At 41.7% G+C, this 22,515-nt stretch overlaps 1 protein-coding gene across 3 annotated transcripts in view; it reads left to right on the top strand.

Annotated features, from left to right (window-relative positions):
* NRK (Nik related kinase) overlaps nucleotides 1–22,515 on the top strand; it is a 95,491-nt gene that overhangs the window by 47,983 nt on the left and 24,993 nt on the right. For all 3 annotated transcript variants that reach the window (XM_069867965.1, XM_069867967.1, XM_069867966.1), the window contains 12 exons: nucleotides 415–469; nucleotides 2,886–2,964; nucleotides 3,643–3,818; nucleotides 5,559–5,631; nucleotides 6,045–6,240; nucleotides 7,114–7,278; nucleotides 8,033–8,191; nucleotides 11,312–11,464; nucleotides 16,454–16,585; nucleotides 17,295–17,362; nucleotides 18,969–19,084; nucleotides 21,902–21,999. In XM_069867965.1, the coding sequence (XP_069724066.1) occupies nucleotides 415–469; nucleotides 2,886–2,964; nucleotides 3,643–3,818; nucleotides 5,559–5,631; nucleotides 6,045–6,240; nucleotides 7,114–7,278; nucleotides 8,033–8,191; nucleotides 11,312–11,464; nucleotides 16,454–16,585; nucleotides 17,295–17,362; nucleotides 18,969–19,084; nucleotides 21,902–21,999 (1,470 nt within the window). The remainder of the gene's footprint in view (nucleotides 1–414; nucleotides 470–2,885; nucleotides 2,965–3,642; nucleotides 3,819–5,558; nucleotides 5,632–6,044; nucleotides 6,241–7,113; nucleotides 7,279–8,032; nucleotides 8,192–11,311; nucleotides 11,465–16,453; nucleotides 16,586–17,294; nucleotides 17,363–18,968; nucleotides 19,085–21,901; nucleotides 22,000–22,515) is intronic.

The raw sequence follows: 22,515 nt of genomic DNA on the forward strand, positions 1-22,515 counted from the left end.
AGAATTTTTCTGGCTAGGAGCAGGGTGGCAAAGCACTGCTGTGTCTCACAGCTTCATGAAAACAGTGTACAGGATTTAAGACTTATATTTAAATGGTGCCTGCTGTATTCTGGCTCTTGCATTTTCAGTGTAGAAGGTCTGCGTTTTGAGGCTGGCTGCTTAAATGATGAATCAGCTGTTCAGAATTGCATGGGAAATGGGAAGCTTCTGGCTATTAGCACGTTTCCGAAAAGCTCAGTAGGGAATGGGAGGGAGCAGAATGTGTGTCACTTCAACTAAAACAACCTGATCCAGAAGAATTTTAGGGAAACTGTAAAAACAAACCCACCAAAACTAAAAAAACTCAAAATAGAATAAAAAAAAAAAAATCTTGAATGCTGCAAGTTGTGATGTGCGCTGTTTCGTTTCTTGCAGAGTGACCTATGGTCTCTGGGAATCACTGCTATTGAAATGGCTGAAGGAGCTCCTCGTAAGTGACTTGGTATAAAGGTGGGGGATGTCTATGCTTTGTGAATGTTTTATGTTGAAAGAACTCATGCTTGACTAATGCACAAATGTACAAAATTCTGGTTCTGACTGTACCTTTAAAAATAATCTATGACTTTTTCTCATTTGGGCTCTTTTGCTTTCCTCTTCGTTTTAGATCCTTTTAAGTTTATATTTTGATTCCTTGCCTTCATTTCCTAGGGATACAATTTTATTTTTGTCCTAGACCTCTTGTTGGCATCACGTTGTTGGTCACTGCCTGTGGGTATGGCTAAGCAGAAGTGATTGGGACATCAGCAGAAAAAGATCACAAGGGTAGCTTTGGATTTAGGTCACTAAAAGGAAAAAAAAAAGGCAGGGGCAGAAGCTTGGCCTAACGATTGTATTTTCATTCTGGGACTCAATTGATTTTCACTGTTTTGGGGATGAATAGTATATTTGTTCACACAATACCTTTAGCCCATGACCACATTCTCAACCTGACAGCAGATTGCCACAGTTTAACACCCTGCCCTTGTCTGCCGGCTGTTCCCCTCGCTCCTCTGGTTACCCCCTTACAGCTGCTGGGCAGAATTTGGTGGCTGCAGTGAAGGTTCAAAGACCTCATGCACTTTTCTTTCCACAGAGGACCAGTTGCCTCAGCACCCATGAAGCAGATGTGATGTGGTGGGGTATCCAGTCACTGCTGAAAGCACAGGAGATGAAATAAATTATGTGCTGGCCTGAGCTTGAGAGCACATAGCTGTGTTTTTGAAAAACACACTTGGCTGTTGTCCTGTCAGATGTGGTTTTTAGCAGTGTTCAGGAGCCAACTGGAGTTAGGAGCACTTTCAGACACAGTGCTTCAGCACAGCTGGAGCTTAGCACCAAGATATGAGTCTGTAGGGAATTTTGTTTGAGAGAGGCTTTGTAGCTTTGCACGCTAATTCCTCATGCCACTTGTACCTGATGTTTTCTCTAGTTTTGGCAGGGAAATGCTGTATTTTGTTGTATTGTGTTTTGTATACTGTAGTACAACAGTATCTAGGAACCATAGCTAGAAATCGGACTTCTTCTGCCATCCATTCCTATTGTATCACGTGCTATTGAAAATACAAAGGAAACAGTCAAAACCAGAACCCAGATGTGAGAAACAATGGCAGGGTGGATGCAGGCAGAGAAATTGATAGAAGGCTTTATCATAGAATCGTAGAATAACCAGGTTGGAAGAGACCCGCCGGATCATTGAGTCCAACCATTCCTATCAAACACTAAACCATGCCCCTTAGCACCTCGTCCACCCGTGCCTTAAACACCTCCAGGGAAGGTGACTCAACCACCTCCCTGGGTAGCCTGTTCATACCACAGTTTTAATAGTTCTGTAGTGCTGTAAGTTGATTTTGATAGGAATGGTTGGACTCGATGATCCAGTGGGTCTCTTCCAACCTGGTTATTCTATGATTCTATGATTCCTATTACAAGAAAAATCATTGAACACCTGTATATCGTAAGAAATCAGATTCCATATAGTTCCTATCAGTTGTCATTCAGTAGCTCTGTTTTGTGAAGTAAGACCTCTAACCCTCAATGCTCCCTGTGACAGATGGAGTACACTCATAATTCCACATAGAATGCCTGGGATGGATGAGATGTGACGGTATTTACTTCCTACAGAGCAGTTTGTGGCTTCAACTTTCTGCAACAGTAGCACTAGAGAGAAGTATATTGGGCTTGAGAGAAACCAGAGGCTGAATGCATAAGTAGAATCTGTTGTGGATTGTCTAATAATGGTGCTCACACTCCCAAATCACAGAATAGATGCAATGTGTGCTTAGTCATTATGCTCTGTGCCAGTGACGCAATTTGTGAGCTCTTCACTTCCAATCAGATTTTCTTCATCCTGCATTTTCTCTTATGCCATGAATGATGTAGCCAAGAGTTTGATTAAAATTTAGCTTATCATTTATTTGAATTATAAGCCAGATATAATAAACTAGATAAGCATTTGAATCCCAACTTTAACTTCTATTTATGCAAAAACACCCTTTGATGTATTAGGAAGGTAAGCTTTTTTTATGTCCTTCTGAAGCCTCATATATTGAAAATATGAAGAAAGTTGTACTTGTTCCTGCCATGCAGCCTTTCTTTCAAATCTCTTTTAACTGGTGATAAAAGCATATTGTCACGAAACATTTCTGTGTACTCAGAGGCTTTATTTCTTGGCTGTAGTGTGAATTTCATTGACTGATACTGCGATTCTGTGGCAGATGCTGTATTGTTGGAAGCGGGGTTGTTTGTGGAGGCTGCTCCTCTCTGTTGGGGGAACCAGGCTCCTGGCCTGACTGGGCCAGCGTGGTCAGGCTGGGGGAGGGATTGGGGGAGGGCATGCACCCTGCGATAACTTGTGGTTTCCTTTACAGCCCTGTGTGACATGCACCCCATGAGAGCGCTCTTCCTCATCCCACGGAACCCTCCCCCAAAGCTGAAATCCAGAAAATGGTAAAGAGATGTGTAAAAACTGTATTTTTGCTGCAGTGAGCTTAGAAAATTTTTAGTTCTCTTGTCTGGAGGCAACAATCTTGTTAAATCCTACAATGATCTCTGAGGTCTTTGCTAGGCTGTTTCTAGTGCTGGGTTGAGCCACGGGTGCAGACGTAGTTTGCAACATCTTTCTTTTGAACTCTGCCTAACCTGTGGCAGTCATTGCAGTTGCTAAAGTTTGGCATGGGTGGCTGAAATCGCAGTATGGGCAAGGCTTGGATGGGCTGCCTGGAGTCCCTGCTTTGTCAGAAGATTGCATGGATATTGGAGGGCTAATGGCAGTCACTGTGGCCTGAAGGCAATTAGTTTGGTTTTTAAATGTGTGTAAAGAAAATCTTCACCATACCAAAAGGGTAAGAGCATTTTTGGAAGAGTTGCCGTCACCAGATTGTGGTTTTGTTGATCCAGATGTAAATTCAAGGTAACTCCACTGAGGGGTGAATTTCCCCATTATGCACCCTCAGCTGTGCTGATCTTGGGAATCTTTGCACTGGTGGCAAAACTTAAAATTGTTTCAGACAGTTCCAGTGCAAAAGGAAACCTTGCAAAGTTAGTGCTTTCCATTATTCAGGGGTAATGCTTGGCACAGAAGTTGAAAAGGATTATTGTTAACCTCCACTTTTCTATCTTTTTCAGGTCAAAGAAATTCCTAAACTTTGTTGAAAGCTGCCTTGTAAAAAATTATTTGCATCGTCCGTCCACTGAAACCTTGCTTAAGCATTCTTTCATCCGAGACATGCAGAATGAACGGCAAGTGCGCATCATGCTGAAAGACCACCTGGACAGGACCAGGAAGAAAAAAGGAGAAAAGGGTAATGTAGCAAAACCAAAACAGAAGGCACTGTACAGAGTAGGTCCTCTTCCAGTTTTGGCAACAGACTACAAGGCAAATGCAACTGAAATACTAGAACCGGGAAAATTCTGAGAATGTGTTGTCCTTGATAGTGGTGGGGCCATTTTGAAGATCTCTTTGCCAAAGAGATCCTTAATGGTGTTTTAAGTGCTAAAGTCTCAGAGCCTGGCTGACCCTGATTCACTGAAAGCAACCCTAATGCTAACATGAGGAATCCAAGTAAAGCCTAGGTCCCTACTTTGAGTATCTAAGTAGTATTAAACAAGCGTTTCCTAGTCTTTTAGTTTATCTCTTTCCCCAATCCATTGAATTTACCTGGTGTATCTCCATGTAATTTTAGGTTGTGCGTTCTTTGTGGACAGAAGTGTTCTTTAAAGCATTTTGCAGTGGAGTGCATGAAAGAGACTTTGAGGAGGTCTCCAAGCTCGAGCAAAACACAAATGGTTATGATAAGTCATCTGCTTCACAAAATGACTGAAGAAAAACAGAGAATCTGAGTTTGTTCCAAATGCTAGCCTTACTCTTGAGAGCAAAACCTGGAAGAAGCAGTGCTGTAGTGGGGATGACACTTGTGTAAATGCCTGCGCATAGGAGATGAAGGGCTGGGTAACCTGTTGACCACTGATTTTTCCCTGCCCTCTCTCCCTCTTCCTCTTCAGTATCTTTTATACTGGCAGGAGCACTGAGAATATCAGCCAGTATGACAGTAAACTCGGAAAGCACTATACAGTTGGAAAGTGACTTATAAACTGTTGTTGATTTGACAACAGGAATATATGTGCCTAAAATGAAATTGCCAATTCAATGTAGATTTATTGACCCAAATAGTAGTTACAAATTCTGCCGCCTCCTTCAGCTATGAATCTTAAAGCACATTCGAATGGAAAGATAGTGAGTTAGAGTTTATCACAAATGCCCTTGGGGGTTGTGGGGAATGCAGTGATAACAATCACTTCTTGATAGATGGTTATATTTTGACCTGAAAGTGCTATTTTTAACCAAAGCTCCCCTGAAAGGGAGAACAATGTGAATTTCCCAGGCTATACACTTCAAAATAGTCCCATTTTAGCAAGCTGTACAGAAGGCAATGCCTTAGGACCAGTTTGAAATTATCGCTTAACAGCTGCCTCCAAATCACTCTTGAAGACAACTTTGAAAATGTGGGTCAGCTCCTTCTGAACCACTGTGCTAAAACTAGCATTACTTTATTATCCCTATTTCTTTTTTTTAATTAGTTGCTTTAATTCTAAAACAAACCTGGATTTACTGAAGGCCTCAGCTTAGCCTTACAACAGGGATACAATAGCAGAGAAGGGCAGTACAAGTCTTTTATATCCCATCTAAATATCTTTCTGAAGAACGCTTCTGCTGGTTTTGTTGTGGGGGTTGGATTTCTCTGTGGGTTTAGCCTAATTTATTTCAGGTTATGGAAATAGGTTAGTTTTGCAAAACTAATACAATCAGTCAAGGGAAAAGATGGAAGTGTGTAAAGGGGCTGCCTTGTGACATTATCTGAACTAGATTTTGAATTATGTGCATGGGAATCTTATCTCTCCTCAGCCTCCCAGTGCAACCTGTGGCTTTTAAATTCCTGTTGAGCTACATGTAGTTCAGGTCGAGTGCTCAGAAGCAAAGTTCAAGATCATATCTTAAATAAAAGCATCCTCCACTGGAGTTTGTTTATTGTTCTCTCTTTTAGAAGAAACGGACTATGATTACAGTGGAAGTGAGGAGGAAGATGATGAGCTGAATGAAGATGAAGGAGAACCAAGGTTAATTTTATTACTGGAATAGAAAATTTGTCTGCCCAAGCTGTTCTCATTGAAGGCAGCCCTCCTCAGCCAGAATGGCTTTCTTAACCAACTCTGAATCCCTTTTCTCCTGTATCCTCTCTGGTAGCTTTAACTGTTTTGTAGCTATAAAATATAACTGCTGAGTATAAGATGTCTATAATAAGCTGCTGCTTAGTTCCCTGCATTAGGGAGGAAACTTTAATGTGAAGGACCTAATAATCAGCTTTGGGCTGTTCTGTAGCACATTTAAGTCCAGCTGCATGGTCAACATGCTGGAGATTTATCAGAACATCTTAATTTGCTAATACAGGACAACAAGCAATTCCCAATGCTCCTTGTATTACCTCTTCAATGCTATGTTTAATCATGTAGAAACCTCCCCTTTGTTTCAGCTCCATAGTTAATCTCCCAGGGGAGTCAACTCTCCGCCGTGAATTTCTGAGGCTGCAGCAGGAGAACAAAAACCGTTCTGACCCTCATCGCCAGCAGCAGCAGCTGAAGGACCAGGAGAAATACAAGAAGCAGCTGCTGATGGAGCGGCAGAAACGGATCGAGCAGCAGAAAGAGCAGAGGAGGAGGCTGGAGGATGTAGGGACTGGCTTGCATTATTGTTCTGTGTCTCGTCACAAATAAAAAATGTGCCTGTTGAGAGTAGGATTTGAAAGGCAAGAAGGCTGTGTTAAAATGTCAGCGCAACCTGGATCATAGTCTGTAGCTGTGGGAGAACTGTGTCACTTTTGAACACAGTGATTTTAAATTAATTTAAATAGGCTCTGTCTGTATCCTGCTGACAATCTGCCTTGAGCTTTGAGAGCGAAAGAGGAAGGACATCTTGCTTGAGCAAGTTTGACAGTGGAAGCCTGGGCAGATGAGAAGAGAGAACCCAATTTCTCTCTCATGCACGTTGCCCAATTTGGAGTTTGTCTGATCTAGAGTCCTGGCCCTGCTTCTCTTTAAGATGTTACAAGATAGCTGCTGCCTTTTTTCAGTTATCTGTCACGCTATGTTGTTGCAGGCATTGCTAAATCACCAATGTGTCTCTTCTCATGAGTATCAGATGAAATTCAAGCATTGTGCAAGCGCTCCCAAGCTGGCATTTGTGAAGCATAGTACTGCTCCAGCTAAACGGAGGGACTCTGGAAAAACCCTTCCTTCTTAAAATGACAGGAAAACATTTGTCATTAGATTAGCTGCCAGGCATCAGAGATCTCACATGCTTGCTTAAATGAATGGCAAATCTGCCCTTGGCTGCCAAAAGGGCAAAGGTTTCATTTCAAGTCTGGCAGTGACTGTGGTGGCAGCTTGTGGCTGCCTGCTCCTGCTGCACCGCATATCGGGAATCCCCTGTTCGTGACTGCTTAGCAGGAAATGGGCCTTGTGATTAATGAACACTGGCATAAGTAATTGATGGGTACAAAAGTAAAGTAAAATAAGCAGTGTTATTCCCTGGCTCTCTTCCAGCATCAGAGGCGAGAACAGGAGCTACGAAGGCTGCAGGAGTGTGAGCAGAGGTGGCCAGATGCAAAGGCCCTTCAGAGGAAAGAGGAGATATGTAAAGAAGATAAAAGGGCTGTGGAAGATGAACGGTTCATAGTAGACAGACAGAGGAAATTGGAAAAGAAGCAGGTATAAAAAGAATGTTTACTAACACCAATTCACAGCTCCCTGTTCCTGTAGCTGATGTCTTTCTCAGTTCCCTGAGGGTGTTACCGTTCTCTGAGTTACAGACCAGAGAGGGGACTTTTAAAATAGATTTACTGTCTCTTGTTCTTATATTCAACATTCTTTTGAGGTAACTTAGGCATTACTGAGTCATCCTCCTTATCTACAGCAATGACATTGCCTTCCCACTTCTGTCCCTGACGTTTCTGTGCTGAAATGTTCTTCAATCACTTTAGTCTGATTTAAAGTATCTTTACCCTGAAAGCTTCCAGCATCAGCTCAACCAAAGTGTATATCTCCAGTTTCTGTTCAGGTTGTAACCAGGACTGTTTCTTTTTCACAAATGAAAATGGGACAGAAGTTAGTTTAATGCTGAAGTCTCATTGTCAAGCCTGGCACCTTGGGCACAATGTTCTTCTACTGTTTCAGCAGCAAACTGATTTGTAATCAAATGGAAGGAAGAAGTATTTAATTACAGCCCTCTGGTTTTAGAAAAAGTAAAAAGAAATAATATGATTTTTTGGCATGCTGTCTCAAAAGCCAAACACAGAGTGTTTGTGTTCACTGTATGCTTCTTATTGCTTGGGGTTGTGGCTCTTTGGTCAGCCCTGCTAGAATTGTGCTTGCTTTATTCTTTGAAAATGCAGTATTTCCAGCAGTCAACTTGATTGTCCTCCAAGGCATTGTCCTGAGGTTCATCACTCTTTGCTTTCATAAGGCGGAAGACGGACAGCACAACAGGAAGATGCATCGAACTCTGCCCAAAGATCAGACACAGCTGCTGTCTCTCCAGCATGACCAGAAGCAGAAGAAGAAGGAGCCTTCCAACAGTTCAAATTCTGCAGTGCATCCCCCATCAAGCAGTGCAAGCAAAGAGGTACTGTCTCAGCCAACATAGCATTTTGGTTCTTTGCCATTTATAATGCTGCGGTACTGCTGAAGCGGAGATCAGGCAGATCTTTAAACCTAAATCTGGAGCTTGATCTCTCTTACTACACACTTATGCTAGAGTAAAGCCTTTGGTTTCCATTAATGTAGAGGAGAAGGGAGAGGAAACGTTGCTCTGTCACTTGTACTTAAACTCAGAGGAGGGTTGGACTGGTGAATGGGGAAACAAGGTCCTTCTGGTCAACCAGGTAAAATGCCCCATCTTTGAAAGAGGAATGGATTAAGGTAGCATCTTATGAGGTTGAACAGACATCTGCCTGATTTTAGGGTACACAAAATTGACTCAGACACACAATGGCAGCATGACTCCCAGGCATAGATCTCTGTGCTCAATGTCAGGCTGTGATGCCTTTTCTTATTCTTTGTCTCCCATGATTTTAGATAGATAAGATTGATAGAGGAGGGGTAGCCACATACAGTCCTTGATTAAGACTTGTCATCAATTTCACTCTTTTGCTAACTCTGAAACGGTTTCTGCTCACCAGCTTGTTCTGTTTACTGTTATCATATTGTGAAAAGCTAGGTGTCCATTTAATATACGTTGTCTCATCATTTCTAGCACACTTATTTTCCTTTTTGATATAATCCCAACTTGTAAGCCCAGTTCTACAGCTAGGGCAATTTATTGTATTAAGCTCCTTGTTAAAGTAGAAGTTTGTGAAAACAAGAGAATAATTCTGTTTGAAGTACAGCCCAAATGTCAAAAACCCAAATGCCCAAAACCCAAATGCCCTAGCTCCAAAGTCTTTACTGCCTTGACTAGTTAAATACAGCATTACTTAAATTTGAATGGAATCTTCTTGAAATCACTGTTTGATAGTGGAGGGCTAGGACTTATTCCAGCTGGGGAGTAAATTCAGTGTGGACAGAGAAGCAAGCTACTTTTGCTAAATACACAGCATCAAAGTCAATAGAAATGCTTTACGTTTTCTAGATTTTTGGTGGGTGAAGAGCCAGTGCAACTCAGTTGAGTTAATTTAACTTTCTTTTCTACCTCACTGTAGTTTAGGAGTGAAAAGAACTGCAAAATGTCAGCTTAAATACTCATCTCTGGATTTGGCATGTGTTTTGTACTTGACTCCTTTGTAGCAGAACGAAATGTGTTATAGAGGTTTGTGTGCAGTTACTGTTAACTTTCAGTGGTGAAAGAAAACATCACTAGTTGCAGATAAAGTGCCGCCTGCCTTTTAGGTTCACAGCACAAGGCTTTTGTTGTTACGGCTACCATAATATATTCTATTTTTGAAGACAAATTATTGTACAATATTACTTAATCTGAGAACTTCTTGGAAGTCATAGATCCTTCCGCTAGAATCATAATTAGTGGTTACGGGTTGCATTTTTTTGGTTGAAATTTGTGACTTCATAATTATGTCAGCGGTCGTAATTGTTCATAACAACTGAAAAAAAATGCTTTAAAGTTTTGACTGTTTTTAATAGTTGATAGCTCAGTGAATTTGTTCTTGTTGATATAATTCTTTCCCAGTTTGTTAGCCAGAGAGATGCTGGTTTCTCTGTTGGGAGAGATCTCCATGGGGATAGAGATAACCTACTCAAGAGTGAGTTTGTTTCTATACTTTTAAGGGCTCAGTGGCATTCATAAGACCAATTATTGAGGTACAGAAACTCTCCAGAATTACCATTGAGGCATTAGAAACAACAAACAAACAAAACCCACAAAGCCTCAAGTTTAATGTCTGGGGCCACAGAATGCTTTATTGGGAGTTCCTTGCCTTTTCCATTGCACTCATCCTGTTGCAGGCAGTTCAGGGGGGGTTTCCCCTGGTGTGCAGATGTGAGCTTGCTCTGTGCTGTGTCTGTTCCCACCTAATTAGCTGTTCCCAGCTAATGAGCTGAGAGTCAAGGGCTTCTAGCTTGGACTTGACGCTGCACTAGTTCAGTGCCTGGATAGGAGCTGATGTCAGTTCTGGGAGACCAAAGTGTCAGCTGCATGAGTTTGCATCTGGTTCATAATATATTTAATGCAGGCACCATTTGGGCAAAGAGATGGTAGGTAAATTACCATATCTAGCTTAGTGAAACCACTCTTATTTTTACATTTTCTTTCTTGCTTATGGTAAAATTTGCCTTTCATTATTAGGAGTTGCAAGCAATGAAAATCTGGTCTCCAGAGTAGCATAAAAGGCAAGTTCACTGAGGCTAGAATTTCATGGTATTTGGCTGTGGTTGCTTGTTTTAATAATTTTTTTTTTGTGGAGGGGTTTCAATGTCCTTTTTTTTCCCACAATCAAGATCTGTTAGACTAAGTGGAATAATTTTCCATCTCCTCAGCAGTTTCCTAAGCTCTGTTAAGAATATGTTTACCTTCCTGACGTAGGCACAAACATCCAGGTATAGAGAGAGATACCGTTACGAATGCCCACCCGGACACAGATAACTGGGTGTTTTTATGACATTAATCTCTAGTTTACTCTGTAGAGCTGTTTCTAGGCTGCTGAATCAGAGGATATTCTGAAGATTTACACTAGAGAATGGGAATTAGTCATGTTGAATGAAACTGGAAAGAGTAGTTCTGTCAAAACCATAGGATAAACACTTCTGTAATGAGCAATACCATCAGGAAATGAAAGAACCCTTATTCCTTCTCGATTATGTTCCTCAGTCTTCCGTAGCGCAACTAACACTGAAATACAGTGTTAAAGGGGTTTTAAAGTAGAAAGCAATGTGCAATAATGTCAGTGTTGTAGAAGGGGGTAATAAATGAACAGAAAAACAGACTGCATGTTGTCAAAGATAAGTAAATACAGACTATTCCTCCCAGCTAAAATCCCAGCCTGCAGCAAATGGGATGGTCTAGAATGCATCAGATACAACTTGGGCCCTTTTCCTTGCTGCAGTTTGGAAATTTGATGTGAAGGAAAGAGTTGCAAATGGAGAGGCAATAATGGTTCATTTTGTGTCAGAGATGATCTCTCCCCAGTGGGAAGGTCCATCAGAGTCAGTGCACACTGTGCTGCTGTTGGAGAATATCCAGGCTGCAAAGCCTGAGGCTCAATGTGCAACATGCTGCTGCTTTTCTCCCTCTTAGGCCAAGGACCGAAAAACGATAAGTGACAGCATCCAGCCTTCCCTCCAGTGGCCAGCGGTGCTGGGGCATGAAGCCACACCACACCCCAGGATGGGATCTGGCAGCAGTTCCAGCCCTTGCACCCCTGCACCACAGAGAGCTGTGTTAGTACAGGTATGGTACTGTCACCACAGATGGGCAGGAGAAAGCATGGGGAGTTCCTAAGCAGAACAGTGCATAAGTAACCTGATTTCCTTCGCTTCTGGCACAAATGAATGAGGTCTACGCAAACCGACTGAGAGGTTTTTAGTGCCACTGCGTGCTGCAAAGTTCTATGTGGAATTATACTTAGGCACTGCAGATCAGGGTTAGATAAGTTATTTTTATATACTTGATGCCTGATTACTGATTCCATAATATTACTCCTAGATGTTTCACAGAAAGCCTGAATGACTGTGCTGTTGTAGTCCCTGCGTGATGTATTATTTATACGGCACCATAAATATGTGTGGCACTTTGCAAAACAAGTACAAAGGCAGAATTTTTATCCCTGAAGACCAGATATACAATTAAGATTGGTAGTGATCTTACGAAATAATCCAGAAATATATGGAGATACAATAACGATCGATGCAGATTTTGCCTGTGGATAGAGCCCAGAAGGTCTGTGACTTGAAAAATTTCAATATTAGAAGTGTAAGTGGTACCTAAGCAGTACCTATGCAGCAAAAGCACTCTGATAAAGTTCTGTCCTGAGTCAGCCCTTCTCATAGCACTATTCTCATGTTCTACCTTTTCCTCAGACTATGTTTTCCAACATGCTCCATAGCCCCTCCTTCCCCTGAAGCCAATGTCCTCATGGATCAGGCTTCCTGGCTCGCCTCTTTCCTATCCTTTTGCTTCAGCTTATGCCCTAGAGCAGGTCTTTGGGAGGCAGATGGTAGCTGACTGTTAGTGTCTTTAAGTCAAAGCCTCCCTGTGCCTTTCCTGTTCAGATTACTTTTTAGTGATGATGGAAAAATCATTATAGACAGCTGTTGGGAGAGGAAAGGCCCTGTTTTGCTTGAGAGCTTTTGCCTGAGAAAATACATGTGTATCTTCTCACATGCTTTATTCTGGGGCTTCTTTATCATTCCAAGTCACTCACCTGGGCTGAGTTGATGGCCTGGCTTGTAGGATGGGGTTGCTGGAGAGCTGGTACAGGTTCTGCAAGAAGCATATTTGTATCTTAGACTTGAGTGGAGGTTGTCGGCTTCCTTAAGGCAAATATTTCAGCCCTGCAATAGGAGTGGGAGAGTCTGTAGTTTATTGCAGGGATTTTGGAGGAGAACAGTGGCTGTACAAAGGATGATCCTGTCCTGTTAGAACGCTGCTCCCAGGATGAGAGGAGCTACATTCTAGACTGGCTGCATCACCTAAGATAAGTCACTTCATTCCTTTGCACTGTGTTGATGCTTTTCTCTTTGGAAGTACCTCTCCCATCTGCCAGGGGGGTTGTTGAGGGATGGAGCAGTATTTACCAATCTATTTCACATTCCTTGATGGAAACTACACTATAAAAATTTTATGCTGTTTAAAGTAACGGTGTTAGTTAAGGATAATAGCAGCAAGTGATATACAATTGTTGCCATGTGATTTTATTCCCTGCTGGTAGCTGCCCTGTTACCTACTCAGAAGTCAGTGCTCCAGCTGATAGACTCTGTCTGGACAGGGAGAACCCAATCTGTATTCTTACCTGCTGTGTTAGCATGGAGACCAGATGAACTTTAATGGGTAATTTATAAATCCTCTAAAGGGTTGTGTTTCCTTTTGCTGGTTGGCAGCAGCTGTTGATGCTAATAGCAGCACATTTGGACACGCTGCCTGCAGTAACTGAATGAAGTGTTAAGGCAATATGAGTGATGGGCCAGTTAGTCACCCAGACATTAAAAGGCTTTCAGCAATATACTTTTGAAGCTCCATACATGGGTACCTTGTTGATCTAAAATAGAAGTGAACTGCAGAGTTAAAATGCAAACTGAATTCATCACAGATGTCTGTGCTGAAGAACTTTCAGCCAGGTTTGTCAGAGAAGGAACGTCTGTCATCTCTGCTCTGCTCAGACAAAAATGACTTTTCATTTTAAATTATCATGTTCTGTGAGATTTCATGGCACATCCTGGTTGCCAAAATCTCTCAAAATTATTTCACTGGAAATCTTAACACAGCCCCTGAGCTGCAGGGAGAATGATTTCTCAGTGTCTTGTATCATTTCTGTCTGATAAGGGAAAGGTGAGTGCACCATTTCCTCCTGCTTTACCTGTTCTGTGTTTGCTGCAGTGTGGATGTGGTGGTGTGGGTTGAGCCTTTCTGGGCTACCTGCAGAATTTCACAGACACTTCTTGAACAAAGTTAGAGTCTGTTTCTCTGCCCAGCATCTCCTGCTGCCTGACTAGTGGAGGAATTTACTCATGTCTGAAATGAACTTCATTTTTTTAATTTATTCTACTTTTCCTGTAGGATTTGTTAGCTAGATCTCTGTTGTCTGGAATACCGTGGCTGAAACAGAACAAGAAAGCTAACAGCATTAGAAGAACTAACTGTGCCTTAGGTCATGGATTGACCCAATATCCCAGAACAGATCTGCTCAGAAGTTTAAGAAAAACCTTCTCCTTATGGTGTTTTCTAACAACAGTTGCACTCATCTACCTCCATGTATGGAGATTCCATTCAAATTAGTAACTTAGACATCCTCCAAAAAGCAGTGCAGTGTGTCTTTTTAAAAATTTTTGCTTCTAAATATTTCTAAACTTTATCTAGTAATCAGTCTTTCATACTAAATCACCATACATTATCATTTCAGGAAGCAGCAGGTCCTTTTTCTTAGCTCTTAGTGTGCCTTTATGGTTCGAAGACACATTGTAGGTAATGCTTTTCTACCAGAGCCTTCTGTGCACAAGAGGAGCTGCTGTTCTTTCAGTATTACTCAAATAAAATCAATTTAAGGCTCAAGTCTGAGTAGTTTAGAATCAGCTAGGTGTTGTTTTTTTTAATAAAAAGAACCCATTCCACCCATGCCAATTGTTTTGTCTATGAAACTTATGGGGAATATCAAACAGTATGACTTTATCAGCTTGCTGTGGAGTTGTAAGGTCTTGTAGATCTCAGAGAAATCATCCCAAAAGCAGGTATTGCTTCTTGGCTTTACATGGAACTGGTGTACTGGTCTCTCTCTGCCCACAAAGGTACATGGGTACCACCTGCAGAGTTTGAATTCACCCAATCACTTGTATCGTGGTTCAGCAAAGCTCATTGCTGCTTTTAAGCACAAATAGTTTTCCAGTAGTCTTCAAAACTCAAAAGCAGAATTTAGGACAAAATGTAACCATGTTGTTGAAAAAGTGGCAAGGAAAAAAAAAATCCTCCTTTATTCTGATAATAATACACTTGCTATCAAACCTGCTCCTATACTCACAATGAATCATTTCAGGGGAACACTTTCCTGTTGAAATAATTCTGGTTAACTAAAGACTGTTATTAGCGACAGTCATGTTGTACAAAGAAGTAATTTTGACAAAATGAAAGGACATGGATTATGAGATGTTATAACTGCTGAAAAAGCTATTTTCTGTAAAGGGAGTCAACAGAACATGTTGTCGCAAAAAGGCAGAAAAAACACCTGAATATTTGACTAGGTGAACTTCTCAGGACTGTTTTTTGACAGTTGAGTTTGCCATGCTGGTCTGGAAGGTTGTGATGGGATGTTTGAATGGATGTTTGGCATCTTTAACTAGTTGTAGAATTAGTAGATGTCAATATTTAAGTGATTTTGGACATTGTTTCCATTAAAGAATTAGCATTGTGGAGTTACAGGGAGTTCTTAATCATATTAGATTTTTGAAAAGCTGTGTGCGGTTCTCGGTTACTGTGTTCTACTTTTTAATAGGGAACTTGAGAATTTTACAGACTTTGGCTGAGAAATCAATAAAATACTTGTCTGAGTCATTCTTTGGGGAAACTGAACTGCATCTGCCTCTGATCTGAGTTGCATTAACGTACTGGGTACACAAGAGTGAACTTCAACTCAGACAAAAATTACCAGCCTCTTTCTTAGGCCTGCAAGTGTTAGGGATGCTGGTCTTGCCATGGATTTGAGAAAGAGGTGCCTCCCAGCAGAGGTGTGTTAGCATGTTTTGGCCCTGTGTGCAAGGGAATTTTTCATTTCAGGGAGGATAAGTACATTCAGTTGACATTTTTAGCGCTTCTTCCTCTTTGGAAGATGCTGATGTAATAGATCATTGGTGTGTAGAATCTAAGGGATGTTTCCTCTTTTACTTTATTTATTTATTTTGAATACGGAAAGACTCAGAGGACCAAATTTTGAGTATTTTAGCTTGAGTTTTACACTGCTTACTTGTTATTCCATTGGAATGAAGACTTTGTAAGGAGTTTATGAGATTACTTCCTTCCCAGTGATTACAGCTTCTGCTATCCTAATGCTCTAGTTTGTTACCTTTGAAGATATCTTTTAAACAATGGGAGCTCCTGTAGATGACTATCCATGAGATGTAGTCTAGCATAGTTTCTTATTTATTTCTTACTGCATTCTCAATTTTGGGTTTTTTTCCAAGTAATTGAAAAATCTGTTACAGAGGAGGGCCAGGGCACCCTCACAACTGCTGGAGAGTTGAAAGCACTTCCAGCCAGCAGTTTGTTTCTCTTGACTCTGCATTGATGGTGGGCTTGTAAAGACTAGTTTGGAAGCCAATATCTGACTTGGGGGTGGTGGGTTCCTTCAGTGATTATACTATCTAAATTCTGAAATGGAAGCATTGGTCAGGTTTGAATGAAATCTACTTAACAGTAATTTTTTCATCATCCAGTTAAGTAGTTCACTGTTCATTGCCAGTGACCTATTAGCTTGTCCGTAGATTTAAGATGGGGAGATACGTGCATAAATTGTTTTCCTATGTCTTCTTATTGTACCTTTCACCTTTAAATATTTGTGCCTAACATGCTAGTATGCTGGAAATTAATGAATAACTTACTTCACAGTGAACAATGTGAGTAGGGCTGTATCCAAACACAACAGTCTTTGTATGTTTACTAAAAATTTGATCTCACAAACAGAGCTGTTACATAGGCAGGGAAGTACAATTCAACATGCATCTCATCTGTTTCAAGTGTGAAAACTTCCGAGCTAGTAAGGATGTGTACCACAGCAGTTCACTGTCAGATATGGTGACGACACCACTCAGCCCTGTGCAGGATGACGTATTCTGGAGCATGAGTCAAAATGAAGAACCACCCCCAAAGGTATGGGAAACTTGGGGTATTTGGCACTGTCTGTGTTTGATAGCACTCTGCTCATATGTTATATACACACTCTGTATGTATATAATATCTGCAGGACCTGTGAATACAGATACACTTCTTTTGTCAGACCAAGTATTTGTAGCATCCCTTTCTGTAAAAAATCTGGCTTGTTACAGAAAACCTCATTAGTTGGTGTAATTCAGGTGATGGTGTATTTCTCTTTCTATCAGTATTTCTAAGAACAAATACAAGACTTTGTGCAGGGATGCGTATGTGCATTCATGTATGCATTCATTTTATTACTTTGTAGCTGGACCATGGTTGTGTGTCTCTCTCTGCCCCCAGCCCTTTGGTAGTGACATAAGGTTATCCACCACCTCATGAAAGCTGCATTATGGGACTGTAGATACATTTGCCTGTCTACTTTCAATGCTGATCAAGAATAATGCTGACTCTAGGGAAAGGTTCAAACCACCTGCAGTCTGCACCCTGATACAGTGCACAGGCTTGGAGCAAACTGGAAGCACCTGCTGTTGACTTGCAGCTTCCAGTGTTGACATCATGGAAGAGCTCTCCACAGGTCCCACTGAAGCATTATTCATTTGTGTTGGTTAGTCTGGTTTTTTGCATTGATACAGGGTAAGCATTAGGTTTATTAACAGTCTAAAATATAAGTAGCAAACTTAAAACATTTGATTAAATCTTTAAGGTTCCAGAAAGGACAACCTCCAAATTTTACATCAGGGATCAGCCTGGCTATCAGAGATGCCTTTCAAGGTAAGCTCTTGAGTGTTTTATGCTTATATGAATTCTGATCTATTGACAATAGGGAAACTAAAGCAAATTTTTTAAAAACAAAGCTGTAACCTCGGTGTCGTCAAAACTGATATGAGTTTATACCTCATGTAATAGCAGTTAGAATTATTTTGTCTTTTGAGTCAGTTTACCCACAAAAATTACTAACAAAACTTCCTGAAGGAAGCATCTAAGCCAGCTTTCTTTTACTGATTGACATAACCAATTTAAAGAGAAACAAGCCTCTTGTAGATATCCTCCTCCTCCTTTTCACACTAGGTAGTTCTGTCTTCTTCTGGAAAGCAGTACTTTTAATATATAAGGGCTCTTCCATCTGTATTAAGTCCTGCAATGAGTTGTTTCATTTGATTCAGCCTGTTTGGCTTGCCCAAGTGGGTTGTGTACAAGTTGTGCGTTCATTTCCCAGTTAACGGGCAGTATGTTGCGCAGTCATTTAACTTCTTGTGATCTGGTGATGCTTTACTTTCCCTTCACATTAGCGTAAGTGGCTGCTGAGGGTGCAGGCTACTTGAGATCCAAGCCAGTTGGTAGTGATGATGGCAGGTAGGAGTGGTGTTGGTCAGGGCTGCCTGGATGCTCTTGCAGATGGTCTATAACGCTGATGGCACCTTTGGTTTCAAAGTTGAGTTAGGCTTCTGGATGCTTTGATGAGTTGGGATCTGGCCCCAGCTACCCACACAGGGACTTTGAATTATGCTTGTGAAACTTGTGCTATAGTTTTGTTTTGCCTGGCAGTAGACCAACAGGCAATTATGTTGTCAGTAGATGTATCTTGACTATTTTGGCAGTCTGCCCTTAAGGCTAATGTACTTTTTTCATATCCCACGAGAAAAGACCAAGGATGCTGGTAGCTCAGTGATAAAGGGTAGCCCCACAGGACATCTGATCAGGGAATGTAATACTGTGAGAAACTAGGGTTAGAAAGATTTGAAAGAGAAATAGATTTAGCTGACATAACAAAGTAGTGTGCAACACTTCTGATGGGTCAAAGTCAGAAACATTGTCTGGAGTAACTTTCAAGTGAAGTCAAGACCTAAATGCTCTTTACTTAGGAATTCCAGGAGGCAAAGCAGAAAAAGAAACCGTGTAAATAAACCACAGTGTTACAAGTGAGCGGCTTCTGAGCCTGTGTTTCTCGATGAGCCACTCTTTTATTTCACAAACTTAGCAGCTTTTTTGACTATCAGATGTGTTTCTTTCTCCATTGATAAGTGGGCAATGTTGTATCTTCTAGGAAGATACTGGAGCAGGTTTCATTATTTGTAAAAACCGTGAGATTTTGGAATCAGGAGTGACACAGATCTGAAGAGGCCAAGGGAGAAGTACATATAGTAGGATATTTTGTAATGACTTGTGAATCTCTGTAATCTCCCAGAATGGCTGCCCAGAGGTAACTGTCCCCTCCATCATCATCTCTCACTGTTGGGTGGCCCTGCTTGGAAATTTTTGTCAGGAGTATTATATCGTACAGTAGCAGCAGGGAACTCGATTCAGTGGTCTAGGAGGTCCGTTCCAGTCTGTTCCTGCATGCAAGATAGGCTGATCTGCTTTTTGTCTTTCTGTTTAGTAACACTCATCAGTCATCCCCAGGGGGACATGCTCTGAAGATAAACAGCAGCAGCAGCACTCCTGGCAGCACGCAGTGGGAGATGGTATCTCATCAGAGCAGCCGGTCAACCTCAGGTGATTCCTAAAGTCAAAGATTCATCAGTCAAAATGTGAAAAATTCCTATCACATGGAACGGGCTTCTGCAGGGTTTCAAGTGCTGCATTGCAAATGCGATATTTTTATGTCTTCTGGTGGTAAGCTCTTGAAAGCCCTCTGGATTTTATCATTCCATATTCTTAAAGCGTTAACACTTCCTCTTTGGGATCAAAAAGTGACTGTGAACGTGTTTCCATATAGAAAATATGAATTGCCTCAATGAAGAATTGAAAAAAACCAGTTCTATTGCATTTTCTGACACCACTGACACTCAGCAGAGCCAACATTACAGACTTGTATGTAATTCAATACTAGTGTTCACCCATTGGCATTTTCTGCATAACTTTGTACTGCTCTTTTGTACTGCCTGCTCATAGGATGATACAGACGAGCAGTTGCTGTACACTAATATTTCTGCACCCTAATAAGGTAGGAAGCATAAGACTGTACAGCACCTTATGAAACATTGCTCCAATATTCTTTTATTTGCAGAAAAGTAGTGGAACTGAAAAAAAAGAGAGGACAAAAGAAGTTAAAAGGTAGATAGCCTCAACCATTTTAAACAAAGTGAGACTTCATAAGCTATCTTGGTATCCCTGGTAGCAGTGTAGGAACACAGTGGGTTTCCTTATGGTTGTGCATGTTTTTTGCAGTACAGACTCTGGTTACTGACACATGACCTGAGATTCTGGCACCTGGAGTCACGGAGCAGAAGTAGACAGAGTTGTTTCTCTATTGTTATTCCTAAGGATGTTTTCTGTAGGTCAACTGTAGGCTAATTTCTTGTGTAGCTCCCTGCAAAGCAGTGCTGTATTACAACGCTTTGCCTCCTCATTGACTGCTACAGATGTGGGGACATGGGGAATCATGCCCTATTCAAAGCAGGGTGGATGCTAACAATGTTTTGAAACCACACCAGTGAGCTGCTGAGGTAATTTATTTTTAAACTGATGCTCACATTTTTAATTTGGAAGCCCTTGATAAATGACGAACAACTTGGTTATTTATTACACTTACACAACCAAGCCAGTTTTGCTTTCACTGACTACACTGAATAGGAGGCTTTGCTCCACGAGAAATCCAAACCATGCTATAAACTGCTTGGATTTTGTTTCTTTTTTGCTCTTATGTCATTTTATGTTTGAGTAACATCATAGCGATGAACAATGTGCAAGAGCCCAGCACAGCTTTGCATTGCCTGTGTGATTTGTAACTCCTGTGCTATTTTGGCATGGGGAAATGAAAACCTCACCAGCAATGGAAAGAATAGAAAACCTCCCTTGTGGTTTAAACTGTCTCCTTGGGTTCTTAAGCATCATTAAATTACAGCTAGTTCTGGCATATGGAGTTCCAGAAAGAGTTTGTTGCTTTCTCAAGCCCACAGGGATAACGAATGGGCAGGAAAGGGCTATAAATTAGCTGAGTTGCTTAGGTACTCATTGACCAATAAGGAATTCTGAATTTTAAAAACTTTGCAGAATACATGAAGCCATTGTGATAAAACTATGTAAATTACCAAAAACAAATCCTAATTTGTATTCAAGTGTGTGAACTTCCCCCTTAACTTGCAAGGAGCCCTCTTGGTAGCGGTGGGATAGTCATGGGAGAAACTGCTGAATGAGGTAGATGTTGAGCTGGCTAGTGTGTCCCAGTGGCAGGGTGAGGGCACATCTGCTTTCCATTTGCATCAGGAATTGTGTGCAGAAGACAGCATCTCTCCAAGGCTGCTTTTGCTCTTCCCAGATAGCTTTGTGGTCAGTGGGGGCATTGAAAGAGAAGATTTGCTTAATTACTTGCAGGCATCCCTCCTAACATGGCACCATTGTGTGCAGATGGCCTTCAGCTCCTCTAGTCTTGTTTGCCTGCGTATTCAGTAGCTCTGCAGGCACGGTGGCTTGTGTAGGTCCCCAAGCCTACGCTACCCTCCCAGGTAATGCAACAGCTTCCTTGCTCCTTGCACCTAATCGTGGGCAGTGTGTCCTGAGTTGGCCTGCAAGAGGGGACCGTTCCCTCTGCAGAAATGCAAACCGTCACTGCCTACTTCCCTACAGTGCAGACTGGAAGTGGGAGCTGAGAAGTGACACCCCGTGTGCCTCAAGGGAAGCACGGACAGGAAAATCGTTCTCCCTGTGCTTCCCTAGGAATCAGTGAATCCTCTTCTGCTTTTAGCTTGACCCCTATGCTCGTGGCTGGAGTTTAATGCAGCCATTTGCCCCCAGCCCAGCGGAGTTTAGAGAATCAGATCCTTTAGTTTTGTACAATAGTTTTATGAAGGCCATATCTGTTTGCTCATGAAAGTGCACCTCGGGGGCCCAGGCTTTTATACCCTCTCCCTGCCCACTCTATCTGCAGTCACAGGAATGTAGCTGGGTGGCAATCTCAGTTCTGGAATATACCCAACAGTTGCTGATATGATGAGCTGTTTCCCCTCACAGAGAGGATCAGAGGAAGGGATTAGAGTCCCCTTACCCTTTTTCTTTGCAAGCTGCCTTCCAGTCCTTGGAACTGTTGCTAGTGCACAATGGGAGTATGTTGCCAAGGTTTTGGTCTGCTTGTTTTACTCCAGCAGCATTAAACTGCATCAGTATTGATTTATGTATATAATATTGTGGCATCCAGAACCACTGGGAAACAAGCAAAAAAGATTTCCCTTTGTAACAAAGGGAAAAAAAGAAGTTAGTCAGTGGAGCCTGGTGTCTGCTTTGGGGGGTAACTATATGTGTTTGTCGTACTGGCCCTCGCTCTCACTCTGCTGCGCGTGCATGTAAAAGAAGAAACTATTTTTTTCCCCCTAGGGAATCCAGGACCGGCCAAAACAGAGGATATTTTGTCGCAAAGCCACTTTCAGCTACAAAAGAAGTCTGAAAAAGTTTCTCATCCAGGCCAGATTGCAGTAGGTTTTTTCAAATTCTCTGATACTTTTGATTTGTTCATGGTTCTTTCTGAGGGCCCGCCTGTGCAGACAGCTCCTCCGTCGGTGCTTGAGTTTCCTAGCTAACGAGTCCATCTGAGAGGCTGTGGGGGAATGGCTCGAGCTTACTGCTGCACTGATGTGTCTCATCAACTTTCAGCCCAGGTCTGACTTGTGTCCAGAGCAGGTTATCACCAGAGCGTTCAGTGTTCTGAATCTGTCTAATCATACATTTTCAGAAAGGAAAAGTATGTCTTTAATAGTTCAGGAAGTCACTGATCAGTTGTCATGCAACTCAGCAGTCAAGACCATGCTTATGACTTGTGCAAATATCCAGTGTGTAAGTGCCTGGAATGTGCGCTGCCAGGCGCTCAAGACTGTCCTGGCTCTTCGTTCACTGATGTGCCGCCAATGATGATGGCTAGTTCTCTGTCTCATTTACTGAGGCATTTCTTTTCTTTGGTGGTGTTTTATTTTGGGAGACCTTTCAGACTACCG

This window comes from Phaenicophaeus curvirostris, chromosome 13 (genome assembly GCF_032191515.1).
Source record: "Phaenicophaeus curvirostris isolate KB17595 chromosome 13, BPBGC_Pcur_1.0, whole genome shotgun sequence".
NCBI classification, from domain to species: domain Eukaryota; kingdom Metazoa; phylum Chordata; class Aves; order Cuculiformes; family Cuculidae; genus Phaenicophaeus; species Phaenicophaeus curvirostris.